Source organism: Sarcophilus harrisii, chromosome 3 (genome assembly GCF_902635505.1).
Source record: "Sarcophilus harrisii chromosome 3, mSarHar1.11, whole genome shotgun sequence".
Lineage (NCBI taxonomy): Eukaryota > Metazoa > Chordata > Mammalia > Dasyuromorphia > Dasyuridae > Sarcophilus > Sarcophilus harrisii.
The window spans coordinates 565,314,450-565,340,349 of NC_045428.1; the positions used below are offsets into that span (position 1 = coordinate 565,314,450).

General features: G+C 47.1%; 1 protein-coding gene across 1 annotated transcript in view; it reads right to left on the minus strand.

Moving 5' to 3' along the window:
- The window catches only part of IGSF21 (immunoglobin superfamily member 21), a 383,587-nt gene that overhangs the window by 49,057 nt on the left and 308,630 nt on the right, over nucleotides 1-25,900 (minus strand). Inside the window, exon 4 of the mRNA XM_031961546.1 lies at nucleotides 19,284-19,402. Within this exon, the coding sequence (XP_031817406.1) occupies nucleotides 19,284-19,402 (119 nt within the window). The remainder of the gene's footprint in view (nucleotides 1-19,283; nucleotides 19,403-25,900) is intronic.

Genomic DNA, 25,900 nt, shown 5'->3' on the forward strand with positions numbered 1-25,900 from the left:
CAAGCAGCTGAATAAGGTTTCCCAGCCCTTCCCATGAGTTCTCCTGCGTGGTGTCATGAGCCCTCCCAGCTCTGGCCCCTCTCTCCCACGGTCCTGCTTCTTCCTCGCCCTCCTGTTTCTGGCTGCAGCTGTTAGCACCTGTAACCTCAGCTTTCAGCTTCTGGCTTCTTAAATCACGGGAGGGAGGGAGAAAGGACTGAACCAGCCACATATCACTGGTAATTAAGGGGCCTGTCCCAGGGAGGGAAACTTTGCCTTCTGCCGAAGATACTAAATCCAGCTCTCGGAGGCGGGTGGGGAGGCATAAAGTATCCAAGCTGACCCAACAGTTGTCAAGATTTAATGATGTGACCGCCAGCCCTGCCCTAGATGAACTCTGATGCTGGGAGGGAGAGGAGAAAATGAAAGCGGTCAATCTGTCAGGGCAGGGATACAGCTTCCTAGTCATCTCCGGAGGCAGTGTCAGCCTCTGCCTTATTTGGGGGGAGAAGTGGGCTCTGGGAGGGGGAAAGAAGGCTGTGCTGGGAGCCAAGAGAGCTGCCTCTAGGCTTTGTCCTACACTGAGTATAATGGAGTCTTCCTCTGTTATGTGAACAGGCCGGGCTGAACCAAAGGCTCAAAGGCTTTTTCTGTGCCTTTGGGGGCCATGAGGGTCTTTGGCAAGGTCTGGTTTGGGACATTGTTTTTAAATGTATAAGATAAAATATAGGATTGCAAAGGAAACCAATTATATTGAAATATAATTTACTAAAATATTTTAAAAACAAGTCTACAACCTCTAGGTTAAGAATCCCTTCAACTGTTATGATGTCTTAGGCCCTTCAAAAATCCAATAGTCCATGTTCTAAGGGCCTTCTCAGCTCTAACTTCCTGGATTCTAGAGTCCCCAGCTCTGACATCCTATGTTCTAAGGGCCCTCCCGGCTCTGACATCTGGGGCTCTAAGGGCTCTCCCAGCTCTGACATTTTTTGCTCTGATGTTTTTTCTGGCTCTGACAGCTTAGGTTTCTAAAGGTCCCTCCAGCTCTAACACTGTTTGGGTCCACGGATGAGAGAAGATAAATGGACAGGGGACAGATATAACAACCAGTATCAAAGCAAATCAGAAACATCCTTTAGGGACGAGTCTAAAATTCCTGGTGAGATCAGGGGTTCTCTGGGGGGCTGTTATGCCTGGGACTGGCCTGGGAGCTGAGGCCCAGTTAGCCCCTGGCCCCCTTTGGCTGCAGAGGCTGAATCACAATCGTAGGCCCAGAAGGGGAGTTCCTGCTCTCGCTGGCCTGTGTCTCATGCAGTTTGGGAATTCAAAAAGTCCTTTCTTAGGAACAGTGTTTGGACTTATCGGGGCCCTGCTTGTTTCCCCTTGGAGTCTGCTTGTCCCAGAATGCCCAGGGAGGCTGTAGAGCCTCTGGCCTCTACTCCAGGCTGGTTCTGTGATGGTGATGGGGGGACCTCGGTGGGCTGTCCTGCTGCCTTCCCGGGCCCACTTTAAGGGCCCCCTTCGGTGCCGGGGCCTCGGCCACTGGTTCTCTGCTGGGCCCGGAGACGGTCAGAGCCCTCAGACAGCTCAGTGTGGCTGCTGCCCTTCGAGTCGCTTCCCTCTTGTTGTGAGAGTTGGGGGGAGGAGGCAGAACTAGGCCACGGGGCTCCGGCTGCCACCGATTCCCCTCCTGTGTCTCGGTTCCTTTCTCACTAGCTGTTTGGCTTTCTGGGCTTATGGAGCAGCTTCCTCGAAGGAGCCGAATTAGTGCCCACCCCAGGAATGGCTCCCACCCCAGCCTCAGCCTTGTGGGTCCCGGGCCTTTGTCTGTAAAATGAGCTCCCGGGGAGCCTTCTACAGTGACAGTCTGGGCTCTATCTCTGGCCGTCCGTCCATCCTGGCTCTGAATCCCAAGACATTCCCTGTCTCCCCACAGGCGCAGTTCCGGGCCGGGCTGGATCCCTCTGACCTGCTTACAGGGCCTCGGAACCAGCCTCCGGCCTCAGAAAGAGACCCTCCGCGGCCCTTGGTTCATCCTATTCCTGCCCCCTGAGCAGCCTTCCTAACCCCCTCCCCCAGCCTCCGTCGCCAGGGAACCGTGAACTTGGGGGGTTTAACTTAGAACCGGGTGGGAGATCCAAGACTTGTGGTCCAGTTCCTCATTTAACAGGAGGGGGAAACTGAGGTTCGGAAGGAGACCGCATGACTGGTCGGGGGCTTCTCAGTCATTCATTGCTCAAGAATAAGCTGGGATTTCCCTGAGGCTTTCTGACAGGATCAACTTGCTATTGCGGGGAGAAATTGAGAAATGGGTAAAACCCCTGCCGTTCTCCAGTTCCCTCAGCTTTCCTAACCTGAGCCTCCTCCTGCCCGCTCTCCGCGGCTGCCTATAGTGTTTATTCTGGCCCCAAATCAGACATTCAAGGCCCTTCACAATCTGGCACCAGCGCTCCAGTTTTATTTCCCAATATTTTCTAACAAAAGCCTGGAGAAGGTCTTTCTCCCAGCTGTTCTTGCCTTCCTGGACTGCTGCCAGCCTACTGCACATGTGCAGGAGCACACAGTGTACATATAAGCACACGTACACGTGTGAACAGGAACACACGTGGGTAAAACACACACAATATTATGTCTATATATACACATACATAAATACATTTCTCTGTATTCATACATATACACACATATGTATGAATGTGTGTGTGTGTGTGTGTGTGTGTGTGTGTGTGTGGAGTGTGAGCTGTTTGGGGGCAGAGACCATGCTGCTACCTTTTTCGGTATGCCAGAATTTAGTACATATGCCTGGCACACAGTAAGTGCTCAATAAATGCTTGCTGCCTGGTTATTGGACAGAATAGCTAGCATTTATGCAGTGCTTTAAGTTTTCCAAAGTGCTTTAAAAACATCATTTCAATTTATCCTCCCAACCTGGGAGGCAGATACTATAATTCCCATTTTACAGATGAGGGAACTAAGGCAGGTAACAGTAAAATGACTTGCCTGGAGGTCACACCGCTAGGAAGTATCTGAAACTGGGTTTGAACTCAGGGCTCCCTCCTGGCTAACTGCTGGTGAGCCTGTGCAAACGGGCCTTACTTTCCTTCCTTAGGAAATGATCGTCCCCAATCTGTGTATTCTCAGTGCCAGAGGGCACCCAGAACACAAGGGCCCGCCAAGCCGTCATTCATTCCACGAGCATTTGTGAAAGAGCCTACTGTGTGCTGAGGACAGAAATGAAATCCATCTGCTGGATCGCGGGCTGCCGCCGGCCCCTCGGCTTTCCCAGAAGCCCAGCTCCGACCCCACTGGCTCCATCACCCCCGGGGTCAGCACTAGGAACAGCAATAAAGCCATCCTGGACAAGGTTCTGTTCTATTCTAGGGGACAATTGCACAGAACAGCATCTTTACACAAGAATACACGCACGGACATGTGCACACAGACGTAAATAGCAGATACAAAGCATTTCTAGGATGGGCGGCACTAGAAATGAGGCGGGAGCGACAGGTGGAGGGTCCAACGCCGCCCGAGTTGAGCTTTGAGGAAAGGGGTTGGAGGGAATGAATTTTTCTCTCTGTGCCTCAGTTTCCCCAACTGCAAAGGGGGCTTCTGAACTCGAGGCCCCGTTTACATCTGACTCTGATTTCCCGGCATCATGACCCACCACAAAGCTGAGCTGAGAGTCTCTGAGGCCAGAAGATGTCCCCGGCCCGGATGCTCTTCCTCGAGGACGGGAACTACCTTCATTTTTGTACCTGAAGCCCCAGCGCTTAGTGCAGAGCTAGCTCTTAATAAACGTTTTTCCCATTCAGGCTGTGTTTTTAGCCCAGTGTCTGGGACACAGTAGGTGTTTGATAAATGCTGTCTGACTGACTGGCTGCATCTGTGGTTCCGAGTTCTACTTCTCCATTTTGTGGATGGAAAATGAGGCTGCAGAATATGAGAATCAACCCCCCCAAGATCACACAGGTAACAAGGGCTCGAGCCAGGCAGTCTAATGTCCACCTAACATAGATACACAGTGTTTTTTCTACCCAGAACATCAGATCTTTGTAACAGTTTCAAATGGGAAAAACATTAGGGATTACTGTACCCATTTTACCCCAGAAAGGTCAACTGACTTGTCTGAGGTCACACAAGTAGCATAGGGCAAAGTCAGAATTTGAACCCAATGCTTTCCTTCTTTTTCTTTCTTTCTTTCTTTCTTTCTTTCTTTCTTTCTTTCTTTCTTTCTTTCTTTCTTTCTTTCTTTCTTTCTTTCTTTCCATCTCTCTCTTTCTCTCTCTTTCTTTCTCTTCTCTCTTTCTTTCTTTCTTTCTTTCTTTCTTTCTTTCTTTCTTTCTTTCTCTCTCTCTCTCTTTCTTTCTCTTCTCTTTCTTTCTTTCTCTCTCTCTTTCTCTCTCTTTCTTTCTTTCTCTTCTCTTTCTTTCTTTCTTTCTCTCTCTTTCTCTCTCTCTTTCTTTCTCTTCTTTCTTTCTTTCTTTCTTTCTTTCTTTCTTTCTTTCTTGTCTAGTCAGTGCTCTTGCTTGGGGTGCTCATTGTGCCTAAAGGACTGTTCCTAGGCTCTTATTGGGCTAATGGCAACAACTCGAGAGAAATCCATCCCTTTGTAAATATTGCACGGTGCTCTCTCCTGCAGTCTTCACTGGGTCCTTCTCCTCACCTCAGCATTGGTACAACAATGTGCTGACTGACCTCCCGGTCTCTGGTCTCTCCCTACTGCACCCCCCCCCCCCCACTCGCTGCCAAAGTGACTTCCCTAACCCCAAGTTCCGACCCTCTCACTCCCAACTCAATCATTCCAGTGCTCTCTATCATCCCCAGGAGAACATAGTCAGCCCCCCTTGGGCACTCAAGGCTCTTCACAACCTGCTGCCTTCCTACCTTCCCAGCTTCTTCACACCTTAACCCCCTCCTAAGGCCCAGCTGCCCTCGTAATTCCTCCACTCCATCTCCTCCCCCGAATGTCCTCCGTGCTCGGTGCACTCATGTTCTCACTCTGTCCCTTTGCTTCCTTCCAGACTCAGCAGAAGTCCTGTTTCAGCAGGAATCTTTTTCTCTCTCCCCCCCCACCATCCCCGCCCCTTTGCTTGTGTCCTCTCTGACATTATCTCCCTTCTGCTCCCTCCATATCTAGTTGTTTCCTTCTTCCCTCCTCTCTGTGGCCCCTTGTAAGTTTTCCTTGGCAGACCCTGGTGTTCTTGGCCATTTCTTCTCTGGATCATTTTACAGATAAGGAAACTGAGGCAAACTGGGCAAAGTGGGCAAAGCCAGTGTGAGTCTGAGGCTGGATTTGAACTCACGGAGATGAGTCGGCCGACTTCAAGCCAGGCACAATTAAATGACTGATTGCTCTGCTGGGGAACAGCCAAGGAGGGAAAGGGAGCCAAGTGAAGGAGACTGGGGAGCGGGACATTACCTCAGGTGAAGAACCAGAAGGAGAACGGGGGTGGGGCTCGGGAGGGGCCAGGCTGGGACAGAGCGGCTGCTGCTCAAGGACAGCTGGGTCTCTCCCCCCCCCCCCCCAGACAGGCCACACGTGGGACAGTCTGTCCCATTCTGGGGCCGTATTTCAGGACTGACTTTGGTCGTTTGGAGACCAGCCAGGGGAGGGCCACCGGGGTGGGGAAGAGCCTGAGATCATCCCGTTGGGGGATAAGGTGGAAGCAGAGACGTGGAGCTTGGCCAGGGAAGGCAGAGGTGATTTCAGGAACTTGAGGTCTGTGGGTGGGAGGAGAATTAGGCCGGCTCCGCTTGGCTTTGGGGCTGCCCGGTGGGACAGAGTGTAGGACACCGTTTCAGCCAGGACAGACCCGAGTTCAAATGCTGCCTTAGACACTACCCCAAGGGGTTCGTCATCCATGGGCTCTGGGGTCCCTCCTGGCTAAGATCCATGACCTGTGACCCAAGAGCCACGGATAGCTGGGAGATGGAGTTCTGAAGAGGCCTGGGTCACTCTGGGGAGCGGTGGGCTCCCCGGGGGTCTCCGGGTGGGCATGTGTTGGGTGGGCACCAGTTCAGGCTCAGTTAGAGTCAGCGCCCCCCATGCCCTCCAGCTTGGAGATCCTGCGGCAGTGTGGGGTGTGACCGGCGCCTCTCATCTACTGGGAGAGAGACCAACCGGGGGGTAGGGGGAGAAGCACAGTTTGGACCGGCACCGGGGCAGAGCGCAGCACATCCCACCATGTTGCTGACAGAGAGGCCGGCTTTGCTGAAGGGGGTGCGAGGCCTAATGATTTCCCCGCAGCTCCAACCTGGCTTCCCTGCTGCTCCCAGCAGCCTAATTATGAGCTTTAATTTTGAAAAATCAATTTATTAATAAAGCACAGCCCACACAGACCCCAGAGGGTCGGAGGGACTGCCCGTGCTCATTATGGCAGACAGACGTCAATAGCTCCGGGTCCTGGCTCTCCAGCACTTTGGGAGGGGACAGGTAGAGGGGCTCTCTCTGCCTTCCCTGCCCCCACTGATGGAGGGAGAGTTGGGGGAAACTCTGGTCCTTGTGGAAACGGTAGGTCAGGTCACCGACTTTATAAAGGAAACCTGGAGGATTAAGGCTAGAACTGGGACCTCAGACAAACAAGCTGCTTGGTCTGGGCAGGTTCTAGGGTCCCCTGCAGGTCCCAGAAGCCAAGTGGGAGACAGAGGGCACACTCAGGAAAAAAAATATGTGTATATATATATATATATATATATATATATATATAGAGAGAGAGAGAGAGAGAGAGAGAGAGAGAGAGAGAGACAGAGAGAGAGAGAGAAAGAGAGAGACAGAGAGACAGAGACAGACAGAGACAGAGACACAAAAACACACAGAGAGAAACAGAGAGAGAGAAGGAGGGAGGGAGGGAGAGACAGAGAGACAGAGACAGAAAGAGAGAGACAGAGAGGGAGGAAGGGAGGGATAGAGGCAGGAAGGGAGAAAGAGCTTCCCAATTATGAGATTGATGCTAAAGTAGTTCAGTGGATTCAGAGCAGGATGTCAGGCAGTGAGGAGAATGAGATGAGGGGAAGGAAGCTTTCTGGTGATATACTCTAAGGCTCTCGGCTTTACACTGTTTGGCATTTTAATTGAGAAGGGCAAAAGTGACCTGTTTATCAGATTTATAGATGAGACAAATCTGGCCGTGAGCTATAACAGGTTGGAGGACAGTCAGGATCCAAAAGGACTCCTGTAAGGTTAAAATCATAAGCTTGTAATAAAGTCACAGCTCGGAAGGACCTCAGAGTCAATCAGTCTAACCCACTCATTTTACAGATGAGGAAACTGAAGCCAAGTGAGGTAAGGGGCTGGGCCCAAGGCCACGAAGGTAGACAGCATTGGACGCGAGAGCTGCCGTGAGACCCCCTGACCCCAAAGCGGCTCCGTTCCAAGGCACCACACTGGGAGGCGGCAAATAAGAGGCAATTTAATAGAGATAAATGCAAAATCTCGGGTTTGGGTTCAAACAATTAATTTTATAAGCATAAACCTGGAGAACCACAATCAGACGGCAGTTATCAGGAAGCGAGTTATTTGTGGACTGCAATCTCAGTCTGAGTAAACTGCATTACGCAGTGACTATAAAAATGATCTCTTTGCTTTGGGTCAGTGTCGGTGATTGAAACTTCTAACTGACTTAGCCATATTTCTCAGCTGGGTGAACTCTGAATGAGGCAACAGGGGCTCTGTGCATCTGGTGTCAGGCCCAAGCTGGAATTTGCTTCTGCTGCCGCCTATCTCTATGACAATGGAAGGGCCAGTCATTTAATTTCTCTGCGCCTCAGTGGTCTCGGCTGCAAAAAGGTAGAGCTGGGCCCGAAGGAGTCAGAAGTCGCTCCTAGTCTGGAGTCCGTGTCAGCCTCTGGCCCCTCACCTCCTCTGTCCTCCCCCTGCCCTTTTCCAGCTTCCATTCTCTCCGCCCTTAGTGTTCTGTGTATGCGTCTGTTCCTCTGTCTTTTCTGAGAATCACTCACTGAAGACTTCTTCCCACTCCTGAGTGAAATAAGTGAAAAGGCCAAGCTGGGGGTCGGTCAGTCTTTCCTCCCAAACTTTCCTGAGAGCTTTGAGTGACATGGGTTGTTTCTCTGCATCTGTAAGGTGAGGAGTTACACTCATGCATTTCTGAGACTCCGTGGCCCGACATCCCAGGCCCTAAGGCCCCTTTTAGTCCATCTAAGTGATCTTCCGCCTTAATATTCTGTAATATCTCTGTGTGTGTATTTTCTGTAGGTCAGTGATTTCTTGGACTTGTCTCATCTGGTTTTGTCCTGGGGCTCTCTCTTTGGATATCAGTTTATTTAGCACAATGAGGAGCCTTCAACTCTGTGTATGCATATGAGGGGGAGAAGGATGAAGAGAGAGGGAAGGAGGGAAGGAGGGAAGGAGGGAGGGAGAGAAAAAGAGAGAGAGAGAGAAAGAGAGACAGAGAGAGACAGAGAGAGGGAGGGGGAGAGAGAATGAGAGAGAGAGAGAGAGAGAGAGAGAGAGAGAGAGAGAGAGAGAGAGAGAGAGAGAGAGAGAGAGAGAGAGAGAGAGAGAGAGAGAGAGAGAGAGAGAGAGAGAGATCTATGTTCTATGGTCTTATATCTTCTAGCTCTATCAAAATTAGTGTGCTAAGGTTCCTTCAGCTTTGACATTCTCTGCTCTATCTCCCCAAGTTCTGACAGTTTGTATTTTAAAGGCCCTCCAAGCTCTGATATTCTACATTTTAAAGTCTTCCAAGCTCTGATATTCTGTTTTCTAAAATGTTTCTGAGCTCGGGTGCTCTCTGTTCTAAGGTCCCTTTCAGCTCTGACATTTGATGATCTAAAATTCCTTTCATCTTTCTAGTTTATGATTCTCTGACTAATTTTTCAGAGTAAATAAAACTTCTTTTTCTTTGTGAAGTCTGATTCTTACAGAATTTAAGTTTGTAAGATCCTCTCCTATGACATGCATCCTCTCAATAACCTGTAGCCTTAAAAAGGGGTTATTGTAACCCTGCTAGGAGCATGTACAATGCACACGCAGGGCAGAGCATGCAACTTCCAAATTGGCTTAAAGATTATCTGCAGTCTGGGCTAAAAACATTTTAATGACTGTGTACAGCACACACCCTTCTGTGTCACCCTTGGGGCTTCCAAATGTCTTTTCCTACCATATAAGGAGCATGTTATAGGCATGAAATTATAGTCGTTTTTGAATTCTGATCTTCACCCAGAGGCCTTTGGGAAGCAGCCACTGTTACTAGATGAATAAATAGTTTGGAGGCCGGGAGTAGAAGCAGCAGCTGAACTTACCTATGGCCTGTACCTGCTCCTGTGTTTGATGACATTAATGAAAGGAAGATCCATTTCTGAGGTCATTAATTTGGCATCTCAGCTTGGATGAGTCTCTTCTGTTCTATACGTCTAAATTTCCTAATCCGTAAAATGAGAGAATTTGTCTAAAGTCCCTTCCAGCTTAAACAATCTGTCTTCTAAAGAGCCTCCCAGCTCTGACCTCCTGGGTTCTAAGGGCTCTCCCAGCTCTGACATCCCGGGTTCTAAGGGCTCTCCCAGCTCTGACATCCCGGGTTCTAAGGGCCCTCCCAGCTCTGACATCCCTGGGTTCTAAGGGCTCTCCCAGCTCTGACCTCCCGGGTTCTAAGGGCTCTCCCAGCTCTGACCTCCCGGGTTCTAAGGGCTCTCCCAGCTCTGACATCCCGGGTTCGAAGGGCTCTCCCAGCTCTGACATCCTGGGTTCTAAGGACCCTCCCAGCTCTGACATCCTGGGTTCTAAGGGCCTTCCCAGCTCTGACCTCCCGGTTCTAAGGTTCCCCCCCAGCTCTGACATCCTCTGTTCTAAGGGCCCTCCTGGGTCTGAAATTCTGTATTTTAAATGTCTTTTGTTTTCTAAGGACTTTTGTTTTAAGGGCCCTCTTCTCTTGTCCACCTCCTGACTCAACTGATTGTATAACTGTGAATAAATTACTTGTCTCTTTTCTGTTTCCTCAACTAAAAACTGGAAACAATAGCTCCTATGTTATCTACTTTATTAGAATGTTGTGAGAAAAGCATATTGAATGACAAAGCTATGAATGTTATTACAAAGAAGAATAATCAGAAGTATCTATGGCCAGAATTTATTTTCCCTCATGTCTTTTTTTGTGTATTTTCTATAGATCAGTGATTTCTTTGGATTTGTCTCATCTGGTTTGTCCTGGGGCTCTCTCTTTGGATATCAGTTTATTTAGCACAATGAGGAGCCTTCAACTCTGTGTATGTATATGAGTGGGAGAAGGATGGAGAGGGAAGGGAGAGAGAAGGTGGGGAGGAAGGGGGGAGAGGATGAGGGAAAGAGGAGAGGAAAAGGGAGGGGGAGAAGGAAAGGAGAGGGAGAGAAAGGAGAGAAAGGGAAGAGGAGACGAGTGAGGGGGGAAGGGAAGGAGTTGGGGAGGAAGCGGGGAGAGGAAGAGGAAAAGAGGAGAGGAAAAGGGAAGGGGAGAAGGAAAAGGAGAGGGAGAGAAAGGAGAGAGAAAGGGAAGGGGAGAGGAGAGAGACAGAGAGAGAGAGAGACAGAGAGAGACAGAGACAGAGAGAGATAGAAAGAGACAAAGACAGAGACAGAGAGACAGATTCAGAGAGACAGAGAGACAGAGAGAGAGAGACAGAGAGAGAGAGAGACAGACAGACAGACAGAGGAAGCAGGAAAGAGAGAAGAGAGGCAGAGTCAGAGACAGAGACAGAGAGAAGGGAACCACACTGATAGCCCCAGTGCAGGGACCCAGTTACTTTTTTTTCTCCTACACTGTGGAACTCCTAAATTCCAACCTCCACTTTCCAGGTAGCAGGAATCCCAGCCAGGCCCCTGGGCAGCTCTGTTTTGCTTTGAATCAAGTCCGAAGCTATTGGCCCTTTACTTCTTCCCCTACAGCTATGCCTTGAGGAGCCAAGCTGAGCCAGGCGAACTGCCTTCCTGGGCCTTCCCCAAGCTGAAAGTCCCAAATCCTTCAGCTGATCTTCCCCCTTGACTCTGCAGCTTATCAGCGTCCTTCACATGTGGTCTGAACAAGCAGAAGTCAGCAGGGCCATCGAGTCCTTATTCCTGGAATCTCTGCCTTTGTTAATACAACCCCAAATTAAATTAGTTGCCCACAAGAGTGTTAAGCAGTTTTTAGGAAGCATGTTAACTTTCTATTGCATCTGTGCCTCATAACACCCCTAGAAGGTAGAATGATGTTCAATTAATCAGTCAATAAGATATTAAGCACCTAGGATGTACCAGTATAGAGTTTAACCCTGGGATTACAAAAGGAAGCAAGATTTTCCCTGCCCTCGAGGGGCTTGTGATCAAATTGGGCAGACAACAAGCAAACACGTATTTACAAACTAATTGCATACGGGATGGCCAGGAAACAAGGGAGGGAAGGCCCCAGAATTAAGAGGGGCTGGTGAAGGCTTCCTGTGGCTGGTGGGATTCTAGTTTGGAGGCCGTGAGGAGGGAGGGGATTCCGGGCACAGAGGACAGTCAGAGAAAATGCCAGGAGCTGAAAGATCGTCTTGTTCAAGGAGCAACAAGGAGACTGAAGAGTGGGTGATGGGGAGCCAAGTGGGAAAAGACTGGAGAGAGAGATGTTTGGGGAAGGGGGAGTAGGTTATGAAGGGCTTTGAACACCAAATAGATTTTTGCATGTGAACCTGGAGATGACAGGAAGCCGTTAGGGTTTATTGAGTAGAGGAGTGACATGATTGGTTCTGCATTTTAGGAAAATTAATGATTGTAAATATGGAAATAGGAAAATTAATTGATGGCTAAATGGAGGAATGATGGAGTAGGGAGAGACTTGAGGGAAGCAGACCTACCTATAGGCTATTTCAGTAGTCCAGGTGTCAGGGGATGAAGGTCTGCTCTAGAGTGGTGGAAAGGAAATGTTCAGGAGATGTTGCAAAGGGGAAATCTACAGATCTGGCAATAGATTGGATATAGGGAGTGAGAGATGATGAGGTGGGGCCTGGGAGGATGGAAATAAGGAAGTTTGAAGGTGGAAAAGGTTTAAAGGGAACAATGAGTTCAATTTTGGCCACATTGAGCTTAAGAATCTAATGGACATCCAGTTTGAGATCTCTGAGAGACAGAGATGCAATGTTAGAGCTCATCAGAGATTTGAGAATTTTCATAAAAATGATAAATCCGTCAGAACTGATGAGCTCACCAAGTGAAGTAGGATATAGAGAGAAGAAAACATGGTCTAGGACAGAACCCCAGGGGACCGAAAGTAAATGATAGAATAAGGATGGCAGGAGAGAATGGGATTGTTTGTGTAGGTAGAAGGGTACATTTCTTCATGTGAATTGGGTAAAGGAGGAGATAATGGCAGAAGGAAGGAGATGAAGAAAAAGAGAGAACTTGGAGCAAATTATCTTAATTTAAATATTTCAAATAAAATATAAAATAAGAGTCTTAGCTGAGAGAGAAGGAGAAGGGGAAACCATGGGAAGCTTGGGAAGGGATAAAAAGATTGGGAAGAACCACTACAGAGAGTGGAATGGTGAACTGAGGAGGGAAGTATAGGAAAATTGCCCAGCAGCAGTGAGGGCCCAGTTGAGAATGTGTTGAATAAATGTGTAGCGTACCTAGTGATTTCATTTAGCAGCATATATATAGGAGTGAAGATGACTGATGATAGGAGGGATCCAAGGTCAAGGCCTGGGCATAATCAGTGATATAATGGGGACTTGGTTGGTTGGTTGCTGTTCTTCGTTCTTGAAGGGAACCAAAATAACATCATTATGTCAGAGTCCAGTTATAGTGTGTCTGGCTGCTCAGACCAATGTGACACTGGAATGCTCTGTCACAGGTTGAACACAAAGAGTCCCTATGAACATTTGGGGGGGGATTCTCTTACTTTGCACATCTCACATTTCTTAATTCACTTCTGCTTTGCTCAGAGAACCCAGAACCTTCTCCAATGAGGGCACACCATGCCGGGTGGTCCTGCGCCAGTGTCTCCCATATCATACAATCATTTTTAAAGTTCTTAAGAATTTAAGAATGTTCTTGTATTATTTTTTCTGACCGTCCTGTGAGCCCTTAAGCCCTGTGTGAGTTCTCCATAAAATAATCTTTTTTGGCAAAGGTTCATTTGGCATTTGAACAATATGGCCAGCCCAAGGGAGTTGTGCTCTCTGCAGTAGAGTTGGAATGGACCTCAGGGCTGGTACCTCATCTTGCCAGGTGATCCTCAGAATCTTCCCAAGGCAATTCAAATGGAAGCGATTCAGTTTCCCGGAATATATATTGTCCAGGTTTCATGGATATACAACAATAAGGGCAGCACAAGGGCTCTGTAAACCTTCCATGTGGTGGTCAGTCTAACCCTCTTCTCTCCCACCCCTTCCTTCAGATCCTCCCAAACCCTGAGCTGGCTCTGAGGATGTGTGTGTCAATCTCATTATCAATGTGGACTGCCAAGGTAAGAGAACTTATCCACTGACTTAATCTCACTGATTGTGCCTTGGATCTCAAGGGAAGAGGACAGGGTGGAGCTGAACTCGTTCATTAAGAGTTTGCATGTTTGTTTTTCTTCCCAGGTTATTTTTACCTTCTGAATCCAATTCTTCCTGTGCAATAAGAGAACTGTTCGGTTCTGCACACATATATTGTATCTAGGATATACTGCGACATATTTAACATATATAGGACTGCTTGCCATCTAGGGGAGAAGGTGGAGGGAGGGATGGAAAAAGTTGGAACAGAAGTGAGTGCAAGGGATAATATTGTAAAAAATTACCCAGGTAAGGGCTCTGTCAATAAAAAGTTATAATTATAAAAAAAAAAGGAAAAAAAAAGAAATCAAAGAAGCAAGAAAGAGTGGCTAGTGAAAAATGATGGCCTGGGGGAAAAACTAAGGGGTCAAAGGATGGGAGATTATGGTATGGACAGAGAGCAGGGTGTAGGAGAGGTGGGAAGTCTTTGGATTATGGTCAATAAATGTTCAGAAACTTAAATTCTTAAAGCTGGAAGTGGTACATTTGTGGATGATGGCGAGATCAAGGGTGTGATCATGTGGCTGACAGGAGGTCAGGGGAAGGATGAAGATTAAAGATCGAGTGGTTGGGGTGTTTGAGGGAGGACAGAAGTTGGGGGAGAAAAATTGTGAGCCAGGTAGTGAACTCATTATGGGAGGAGGGGGAGTGACCTGCTGCTTGTGCGTAATAGAAAGTGGGGGGGATGAGCATTGTGTCACCCATTTTACTAATGAACAAACCGAGGTTCAGCGAAACGAATGACTTACGCAGGGTTTTGGAGCAAGCTCACGCAGAGCCCCCATGTCCTGATTCACGGCCTAGCTTCTCTTTCCCAGGCCCAACCTACTTCTCAGTGAAGCTGGATGATTTGAAGATTTGTCACTAATTGTGATCAGCTGTAGCTCACTTTTTCATCCCTGAGCTTTGCGGGGGTGAGAGGGAGGGGGCCAGATCTGGCTGCCCCGGTGGCCGGCTCCCCACAGCCCTTCAGGGCCCAGGGAAAGAGGATGGACTTTCTCTTCCTGGGATACTAACTTCCCCCTTCTTCCCTGGGAGCTCACTTTGTCATTCTCTAACTGACGCTGTCAAAAGGCAGAGCCGACAGTTGGTGAGAGTTTATAAATGACCTCCCGTCCATCATTTCCTCTGAGCAACCTTTGAGCAGGGTGGACATAGCAGGGATTATTACCCCCATCTCATGGGTGAAAAACCGGCTGAGGGAGGATGCAGTCACATGGTCAGAAAAATATTAGAGGAGGGATTCGAATTCAGATCTGTGCGAGCTCAGGCCAGTATTCTATATGCTCTGCTCTGGTGTCCCTATCACAGAGTTTGAGAGCTGGAGGGCACCCTGTAGTAAGTCCGCTCTTATTCGAAAAAGAAATTCATCTGACAAATTTTGACCAGACTCTGCTTGGAGACACCGGAAGAGCAGGGGAGCTCGCTCCCGCTCCCAGTAGAGAGTACTTAGTATTAAGGAAGTTGGACCCTTAAATTTGCCTCCTTCTGCTTCTTAATAATTGAGTCAGCAGTGGATGGAGCCCCAGCCCCCAAGTCAGGAGGACCCGAGTTCAAATTTGGCCTCAGACACTTAACATTCCCTAGCTGTGTGACCCTGGGCAAGTCACTTAACCCCAATTGTCTCAGCAAAAAAAACAAACAAAAAGTTGAGTCAGCTGTTACTGCTTAGAACTGAAGACTGGTGAGAATAAGGTCATGGGATCCTTAGATTAGCCCTGGAAAGGACTTTAGAATGAATTTAATTGATACTCCTCGGTTCACAGGTAAGGAAACAGAGCCAGACTTGCCCAGGATCACACCAATAATAAGCAGCAAAGGTTCTCCGAGGACAGATTTGGTTCTCTTGTCATTATGCCGTACGGCCCGGGCTCCAGTTCCTGGGCAGGAAATTCACGGAGTTCATTTGTTCGTTCATTCAACATTCATTCATTCATTTGTTCAACATTTATTCAGCGGTCACTCATGCATTTATTCAGCAGTGATTCAATAATTCATTGGATAATCATTAATTCATCCCTTCAACTTTAATTAATTAATTCGCTCAGAGTCCATTCATCCAACATTCATTCATTCATTCACGTGGCATGAATTTCCTTGCGACACTGTCCCTGCGGAGACTTCGGTCTCCCCCCCTTTGTGACTGGGTATGTGACACTCCGGATGTTCTCCCTCTTACCTCCCCCTGATAAATTGTCTGGTCTTCTTCAAAGTGTGGCTCTTTTTTGAAACTGCCTGATTTTTAAAAATTTATTTTTATTTTTTATTATTATTTTATTATTTATTATTATTATTTTAATTTATTTTTAAATTTTAAAACTTATTATTATTATTATTTTTATTATTACTAGCAAATGTCCCCTTTCAAAATCACTTCGTGTTACTACAGAACTGGGGGGGACATTCATGGCGTAGAATTTTGGATTGGGACACAGGAAGCGTTGAGTTCAATTTGTGTCTCCAATGGTTACTGCTGTGTGACCCTGGCAAGTCACTTTACCTTGGTCTGCCTCAGTTTCCTTATCTATAAAATGGGGATACTAATAGCACTTACCTGTTGTTGGGAGGCTCCAATGAGAGAATATTTGTGAAATGTTTTGTAAACTTAAGAAATCTTTGCGCTGGATAATCTTGGCTCCTTTCTTCTGAGATAAAGCCCAATTTATCTTGTTTGTAGCTTGTTTGTACCTGGTTGTTTCATTTTGTCTCTCCCCTTTCTCCCTCTCCCATTGGACTGCCCTGGGGAGCAGACTCTGCCCTTTGATTTTCTTTGCATCCTCAGAACTTAGCCCAGTACTCAGCACATAGTAGGTGCTTAATAAATGCTTGGGGGAGGGGAGGGGAAAAAGAAATGTACATGATAACTTTATTATATATTTAAAAGAAATAGCAAGTAGAACATAATGGATTTGCAATTTCATGGGCAATTATTTTTAAATTATATTATGTTATGCAAATACTTGTTTTATTCTACAAAATTAAATAAATAAACTGAAAGAACTGACTGAAAGACTGAAAGAACAGCTAATGTGACTGAGCACAAGTTGCGTCCCTTATTTCTAGCCCTGTCCTGCCATCAGCAGAACGTAAACTCCTTGAGGGGAAGGATGGTTCGGGTTCCACCTTTGTTCTTCTGCAGGCCGCGGCGTGTCTGGCCCACAACAGGTGTTGGAAAGCTTTTACTGAATCATTTCTTAAGCATCCCTGGGTGCCAGGAACGGCGCAGTTGCCGGGGACAAAACAAAGGGCGAGAACAGCCTGTGTCCCAGTGGGAGATGCCACAGAAATCCGTTATGGACGCACAAGATACGCAGAGAACAGTGGGAAGTGGTCCCAGAGAGAGGGCACCAGGGGTGGTCAGAGGCTTCAGGGAAGCGAGGAAAACTCGAGGAGGACGTGAGGAGGGAGGAAGTGAGGAGGGCGTTAGCGTCATGGGGACGGTGCAGGCAAAGGTGTGGAGGTGAGAGATGAGGCTGGCCCTCCTCCTCTGGGGGAATAGAAAGGATTAGAGAGAGGACAGCTTTGTTCCCAATTGTCCCCAGCACACAGCACAGGGCCTGGCACCCGGGGGTGGGGCTTAACCAACCAGCAGGTGCCCATGTGTCAGGCCCCGTGCCAAGCATGGGAACAAGAGGAAGATGCCCCTGGCCCCAAGCAGCTTACACCCAATGGGGGAAACATCCTGTCTTACAAACTGGCACATACAGTGTGCAGAGGGGCCAAGGGGGCGCAAGGTCTCTGAGGGAAGTCAGAAAGCAATGAAGGACAGCAAAACGCACTTGTTTTTCAGTTATACCAAGGCAGGGTTTTAAGTGGCAAGCCCCTAAGGAGAGAGACCTTCGTCTCTTCTCCCCATCTCTGTCCTCCCAGTCTCTCTGTTTCTCTCTGCGTGTCTTTCTCCTCTGCTTCTTTCTTTCTGTCCCTCCCTCTTTCTCTCTTTCTCTCTCTGTCTCTGTCTGTCTCTGTCTCTGTCTCTCTGTCTCTGTCTCTCTCTCTGTCTCTCTCTCTCTGTCTCTCTTTCTTTCTGTCTCTGTCTCTGTCTCTTTCTTGTCTCTCTCTGTCTCTTTCTGTCTCTCTGTCTGTCTATCTGTCTGTCACTCTCTCTGGCTCTGGCTCATTGACAGTCACAGAGGAGCATTTCAGATTACAAGGGGCAAAGGTCAAAATGGGTTCATGACCTAGGCATAAAGAATGAAATTATTAATAAATTAGAGGAACACAGGATAGTTTACCTCTCAGACCTGTGGAAGGGGAAGGTCTTTATGACCAAAGAAGAACTAGAGATCGTTACTGATCACAAAATAGAAAATTTCGATTATACCAAACTGAAAAGTTTTTGTACAAACAAAACTAATGCAGACAAGATTAGAAGGGAAGCAATAAACTGGGAAAATATTTTTACAGTCAAAGGTTCTGATAAAGGCCTCATTTCCAAAATATATAGAGAATTAACTCCAATTTATAAAAAATCAAGCCATTCTCCAATTGAAAAATGGTCAAAGGATATGAACAGACAATTCTCAGATGAAGAAATTGAAACTATTTCTAGTCATATGAAAAGATGCTCCAAGTCATTATTAATCAGAGAAATGCAAATTAAGACAACTCTAAGATACCACTACACACCTGTCAGATTGGCTAAGATGACAGGAAAAAATAATGATGATTGTTGGAGGGGATGTGGGAAAACTGGGACATTGATGCATTGTTGGTGGAGTTGTGAACGAATCCAACCATTTTGGAGAGTAGTTTGGAACTATGCTCAAAAAGTTATCAAACTGTGCATACCCTTTGATCCAGCAGTGTTACTACTGGGATTATATCCCAAAGAGATTATAAAGAAGGGAAAGGGACCTGTATGTGCACGAATGTTTGTGGCAGCCCTTTTTGTAGTGGCTAGAAACTGGAAACTGAATGGATGTCCATCAGTTGGAGAATGGCTGAATAAACTGTGGTATATGAATATTATGGAATATTACTGTTCTGTAAGAAATGACCAACAGGATAATTTCAGAAAGGCCTGGAGAGACTTACACGAACTGATGCTGAGTGAAATGAGCAGGACCAGGAGATCATTATATACTTCAACAACAATACTATATGATGACCAGTTCTGATGGACCAGGCCATCCTCAGCAACGAGATCAACCAAATCATTTCTAATGGAGCAGTAATGAACTGAACTAGCTATGCCCAGAAAAAGAACTCTGGGAGATGACTAAAAACCATTACATTGAATTCCCAATCCCTATATTTATGCCCACCTGCAGTTTTGATTTCCTTCACAAGCTAATTGTGCAATATTTCAGAGTCTGATTCTTTTTCTACAGCAAAATAACATTTGGTCATGTATACTTATTGTGTATCTAATTTATATTTTAATATATTTAACATCTACTGGTCATCCTGCCATCTAGGGGAGGGGGTGGGGGGGTAAGAGGTGAAAAATTGGAACAAGAGGTTTGGCAATTGTTAATGCTGTAAAGTTACCCATGCATATAACCTGTAAATAAAAGGCTATTAAATAAAAAAAAAAAGGAAAAAAAAAGATTACAAGGGGCAGAAGGTGACAGGTGGAGGGCTCAGCAAGGCCAGACTTGCTGCAGACCCTCCCGTTCTCTTTCTAGCCCTTCACCCCCACCCCACTCCTGAGTCTGGGCAGAGGGACTAGAGGAGTTCTACAGAGACCGTCGCAGGACATTCTCCTTCCCACAGGCTGGCAGGAGGCACAGCTCCAGCTCCTCCAGAACCAGCCTCTGGGCAGCAGACGTCCCGACCTCCTCTTCCTGCTTTCCCCTTCTCCGCATGTTACTTACACATGACGTTGAGGAAGATGTTTCCCGAAGCCAGGACCACCTTTTCCCTCGTGGCTCGGTCATAGATGCCCACGTGGCACTCGTAGGGCCCGTTGTCTGAGATCCGGACCTCTGGCAGCCTGGGGATGTGGAGGAGGAAGAAGAGAGAAAAGAAAGGAAAGCATGAAGATTAGGGCCAGGAGGGTCCCTGAAGGGTTACCAGAGAACATGGGAGGGGAGGGATATGGAGCCTCAGCAGGCACTGCAGGGCCCAGAAGCAGGGAGTAGGGGCTCCTTCTTGTCCATCTGCTCGGCTCTTCCAGGCCCCTCTATAGGGTGGATCACTATTCTGGGCCTTCTCCCCCCTCTCCAACCTCCCCACCAAGACAAGAACCCAAACCAGTAACCTAAGAGGTCAAAGCACAGAGTGAAGGGAGTTAGAACATGGTTAGAGAGAAGTTAGAACATGAAATGTCAGAGCTGGGATGGCCCTTAGAACCCAGGAGGTCAGAGCTGGGAGGGCCCTTAGAACCCAGGAGGTCAGAGATTGGAGGCCCCTGTTGTTCTTTGATGCACTTAGGGAAAATGATCTGCCCAAAGTCATAAAGACAGTGAGTGTCTGGGGGCTCAGGATCCCAAAGCCCAGCTCTGTGGGGTGACCCTTGGCTCCTGGGGGAGTCCAATCTCTGACTTATTTTCTCCTCCTTTTCCTTCCTCCAATCCCTTGCCTGCCGTGAGCAGGAGGAAGCAGGTTCCCTTCCATCTCCCTCCCCAAGCCTCCCCTTGGCATCCAGGCAGCCCCCCTACACTCCTCCCTCCCCTGCTCCCCGCCCCCTCTTCTCCCTCAGGAGAGTCTGCAGGACTGAGCCAGCTTGTTATCAGCCACTTCATCTTAACTCTTCCCCACTTCTGACTGAGCTGTGTATCTTGCTTTCCTTCTTCATCTTCCTGCTCCTTTCCTGGTGACTCACTGTTCTCTGGGTGAACTCCCCACCTGAAGTCTTCCTTTTCATCCTTTGTTCTGCAGCTCCAGCCAAACAGTCTCCCCTTTAAGGAGCGACGGAACCCTGATACAGCGGCTTGTGGCCGGGGGGGGGGTAGGACCTCTCTTCCTGGCAGGAAGGACTATTGTAAGGTTGCACGTCATCCCTGATGCTGTCTGAGAATCCTACTTCTTGTAGTGGAGAAGCTCCGTCTCCCTGGGGCTCAGAGCCTGTGTCCCGGCCAAGCCGTCCAAGTCACCCAACAAGGGCCGACTACCCTGGCAGTCACCCAGATGGTGACCCAGACTGGCCCACACAGGTGACCTAGAGGCAATGTGGCTTCTAATGATACCCGTGAGTGACAACTGCCTAGATACACTCAAGTGATACATGAAGGTCTCATTTAGGGAGAGACAATACATTTTGAACTAAAGGAGATCTCAGAACCTTTCACTTTGTACCTGAGGAAACTGAGGCAGGGAAACTTGACTAGGGTAAGTGATTTCTCTGAGGTCAGAGACAGTGACAGGGCTGGGATTCGAACCCAGGTCCTCTGACTCCAAAAGCGTTGTCATTTCCATCAAACACTACATTTTCTCTCTCTAGTATCCCCACTATTCACATGTCATCAGTGCAAATACTGATCACAGATGTCCAGAGCATCCGGTTACCTGCCACCAACATAGACGGTCCCCGCGTCTGTATTATTTATAGAGCTCAGGTGCTCCATCAGTATGGGCTCTGGAGACTCCCGTGTGGTTGATTTGTGTTGTGCAGGTGATGGACAGATGGCTGATGGGGAACGCTGATTGATAAGTACACAGGTGGCACATGGACCCAAGTAATATACATATGTATGACTGGGATGTGGGTGTGGCTGAAAGGTGGATGATGAATGCAGGTGAATGATTGACGTACAAGATATTGATCAAATAATCAAGCAAATGACAAACACTTATTAAAAAGTACCTACTATGTGACACATATTGTGCTGGGTCTTGGATGTGTAAATGCAAAAATGAACCAGTTCCTATCCTTAATCTGTGACTTTACTATAGTAGGGAATTCCCGGGTGAGGAAATTACTTTTACCAATGGGGATGGAATCTCCTCTGAGATAATAGAGAGTTGCCTTGAGCGCTGAGAAATTAAATGACCTATCCAAGATCACACGGCCATTAGCCATCATAGGTAGAACTTGAATACGGTTCCTTCTGGCTCTGAGGCAAGTTGCTCTTTCTCCAGGCCAGAGGACATGCAAGATAAGGATCACAGAAATATAATGCAAGAGAATTATTGGCAGGGGAAGGAGTTGCTGGAGCTGGAGATCAGGAAAGGCCTCCTGTGGGAAGGGGAGCTTGGGCCGAGCTGGGAAAGAAACTGGCATTTGAAGAAACAGAAGTGAGGAAGGAGAACACTCCGAGCACAAAGGAAGGTGTGCAAAGGCAAGGGATGGCAGAAAGGAAGTCACCCGTGAGGAGCTGCAGAAAGGAACACGGGCGAGGGATGGTGACGTGTGGAGATGAGGGATGCAAGCATAGGCTTTTTGTGGAGTTCTCTGCTAAATGCCCTTTGATATATGATCAAAGTGCTAGGTGAGAGGTAGGGGAGTGGTATAATCACAGAATGGAAATAGAAATTAGCCAGTATACAAAGACACAATGTGAATATGTATTTATTAATAATTATATATTTGAGACATAGAGTACAGATACATAGATATTTTGTGGTTGTTCAGTGACTTTTCAAATGTGTCTGACTCTTCATGACTCCATTTGGGGTTTTCTTGGCAGTGATACTGGAGTTGTTTGCCATTTCCTTCTCTAATTCATTTGATAGATGAGGAAACTGAAGCAAATTGGGTTATTAAGTGATTTGGCTAGTGTGACACAGAGAAGAGTCTTCCTGACTCCAAGGCTGATGCTCTATCCACCCAGCTGCTCTTATACATCCACACACTCGCTCTTTTTTTCTCTTTCTCTTTTCTCTCTTGTTCTTCTGTTTCTCTTTCTCTTCTCTCTTCTGTCTCTTGCTCTTCCTTTTGTTCTCCCTTACTCTTCTCTGTTCTCTGTCTCTCTTCTCTCTCTGTCTCTCTTGCTCTTCTCTCTGTTCTATCTTTCCCTTCTCTGTTTTCTGTCTCTTTTTCTTCTCTCTGTCTCTGTCTCTCTGCCTTTCTCTCTCTCTGTCTTTTTTTCTCTCTCTCTGTATATACACATACAGGCATGTAAGGAAGTAATACATATACAGGTAACATTTGTAGGTAATTAGTAGATGTACAGGTGATATGTAGGTGACACAGATACAGAGCTGACTTCTACAGTATAATGCAGCTGTAGAATGAATGAATGAATGAATGAATATTGGGGACTTGCCACGTACCCAGGCACATGCTAAGAAACAGAACACAAAGACAAAGCCAGTCCGTGCCCCCCATGAGCTTATATTCTAACAGGGGAAGGCAGTTGCTACAGGGGAGTGGTGGTCGAGGAGAAGTGTTTGGGACGGTGGGGTTGGAGGGCATTTGACAGTCAGATCTTTGCCCAGCCTAGTTATACATTGTTCTGATTCCTGTTGGAGGAGGGGGAGAAGAAAACATATGTGAAAACATGGCCGTTTGCCTGGCAGAGCTGTCCCAGGCCAGCCCACAGAGTTCCAGTCACATTTTCCTCTCCCTCCTTCCTACAGGCTTCACTGTATCCAGGGCCCGCCTGCTTTGGTTGCAGCCTGGCTCTCTGTCTCTAATCCCAGCTTCTGCCTCGGCTGCTCCCCTTAAAGTGGATTAAGCCTCCCAGAGAGCTCTTTTCCCCAGGAATTGAGTGGCATTGATCTGCTGACTGGTTAGCAGACCATCTACAGATAACAGGGGGCTGGGCAGGGGTTTCTTTTCACTAGCAGTGGGCCGCGATCAATAAACTATTAATAACTGCAAAGGTTTAGGGAGAGATCAGTGTAATGTAGGTTAGCGGCAGGAGTTTACCAGCACTGATGGTTTTTCAGAAAGGCAAGTCATTATGTTATTGCAGACAAAAGTACACAGGGATCAGAAATCCTGAATCGAGCCTTGGCTGGCCACAATAAGGTTCAGAGAAACGGGGCTGGACTTGGGGGGCAGCAGGGGCCATGGAAGCCCCAGCATAGGTCTGCAGAGAGGGTGGGTTCGGTGTCCTAGCTCCCTGAACACCTAAGTCTGTGCTACTGGACAAAGATGTCTCTGAGTCATGGGTTCTGAAAGTAGGAAGGAGCCTTAGAATATGAAATGTTTCGACTCTCTTCACAGTGAGGTGATTCAAAACAGTTCCAATTGTTCAGTGACGGAGAGAGCCATCTATGCCCAGAGAGAGGACTGTGGGAACTGAATGTGGTTCACAATAGAGCATTTTCACTCTTTCTGTTGATGTTTGCTTGCATTTTGTTTTCTTTTGCAGGTTTTTTTCCTTCTAGATCTGATTTTTCTTGTGCAGCAACATAACTATATAAATCTGTATCCAGACATCGGATTTAACATATATTTTAGCATATTTAACATGTATTGGACTACCTGCCATTTAGGGGAAGGGGTGAGGGAAGGAGGGAAAAATTTGGAACAGAAAGTTTTGCAAGGGTCAATGTTGAAAAATTATCTATGCATATGTCTTGTAAATAATTTTTTTATTATAGCTTTTTATTTACAAGACATATACATGGGTAATTTTTCAGCATTGACAATTGCCAAAGCTTTTGTTCCAATTTTTCCCCTCTTTCCCCCCAATCCCTCCTCCAGATGGCAGGTTGACCAATACATGTTAAATATATTAAAGTATAAATTAAATACAATGTACGTATACATATCCAAACAGTTATTTTGCTGTACAAAAAGAATCGGACTCTGAAACATTGTACAATTAGCCTGTGAAGGAAATCAAAAGTGCAGGCAGACAAAAATAGAGGGATTGGGAATTCTATGTAATGGTTCTTAGTCATCTCCCAGAGTTCTTTTCCTGGGTGTAGCTGGTTCAGTTCATTACTGCTCTATTGGAACTGATTTGGTTCATCTCATTGCTGAAGAGAGCCATGAAGAGAGCCAGAATTGATCATCATATAGTATTGTTGTTGAAGTAAATAATAATCTCCTGGTCCTGCTCAGTAAATAAAAAACTTTAATAGAATTAAAAAAAGAATATGGAATGTTTGAATATAGGATGTTGGATCTGGAAAGGTCCTTCAGACATGGAATGTGAGAACTGATAGTCACCTTAGAACACAGAATGTCTGAGCTGGGAGGGCCCTTAGAACATAGGATGTCTGAGCTGGGAGGGGCTTTAGAACCTGGGATGTCTGAGCTGGGAGGGCCCTTAGAACACAGAATGTCTGAGCTGGGAGGGCCCTTAGAACATAGGATGTCTGAGCTGGGAGGGCCTTTAGAACCTGGGATGTCTGAGCTGGGAGGGCCCTTAGAACCCAGGATATCAGCGCTGGGAGGGGCTCTCAGAACACAGGAGGTCAGAGCCAGGAGGGCCCTTAGAACCCAGGAGGTCAGAGCTGGGTGGGCCCTTAGAGCCCGGGATGTCAGAGCTGGAAGGGTCCTTAGAACCCAGGAGGTCAGAGCTCATCGGCCCCACAAAGTGCCAGCCCAAGAGCTACTCAGTCTTCTTAATGGGCATTTCCAGGCAGAGCATGATTGCCAATCAGAATGCCAGTTTTAAAGGCTGGAGTTGTTCTTACAAAATTGTGCTTAGAATATAAGCTCGAGGCAGGGAACATAGAAGGCGATTTAAAAATGCTGTTGGATGAATGAATTGAAGGAACGTTTCTAGCTTCCTTTAACACCATGGAGACTTCTGCTTTAGGAAGCTGAGCAGGCTCGGCCCTGGTTATAAGCTGGAGGGGAGATGCCGGGCATGGAAGGCTTCTTAGAAAGCAGCATAGCATACTGGGAATAAGTAAGCAGAGGGCTGGGTTTGGAGTGAGATATTCTGAATTCAAATGTAGACCCTTTGCTTGCTCCCATTTGTATGAGTTTGGATGAGTTTCTTCGCTAATTTGGGACCCAATTTCTTCACGTGTAAAACGAGAGGTTTTTACTAAATGACCTTTGCCATCTCTTCTTGATCTGAATCTATGGGCCCACGATCTGAAGCCGTCCAGTCGGAAGGGAAGTAACAGTAATGGGATAAAACTCATTCTATGTCTATTGTCCGGGAATCTCTCCAACCTATTCTTGAACATGCTTCTATTTCTATCCTGCACAACCCCTCCGGGTAACAAGTCTCCTATGGTTACTCCCCACTGAGTAAGTAGAACAGCCTTTGATTTCCTGAAAACTGCGTCCATCCGGCTTCCTGGGGAGGCCCTTGCTCTTGAATATGGGATTTGGCAAGCAAGCCTATGTTCACTGGCTCTCAAACACCTTTCATGGTCATGGACTTTGATCACATTCTCTTTGTCTTCTCAGAGGGGAGAGTCCTAATTTTTCGGACTAAAAATGGTGACTTTTCTCTTCTTTTCTTTTTTTCCCTCTAGGAAGTCAGGGGAGAGGGAAAGTCTATAAAGTGCTGGGAATCTGTCGGCTCTGGTAAATGGGTTCACCCTGTCCCCAGCAACCCTTCACATGGCTCTCATTTGTTTACTCGGCCCCTTGAAGTGATCACAAATCGGAATTAATGTTGATTCGCCGATG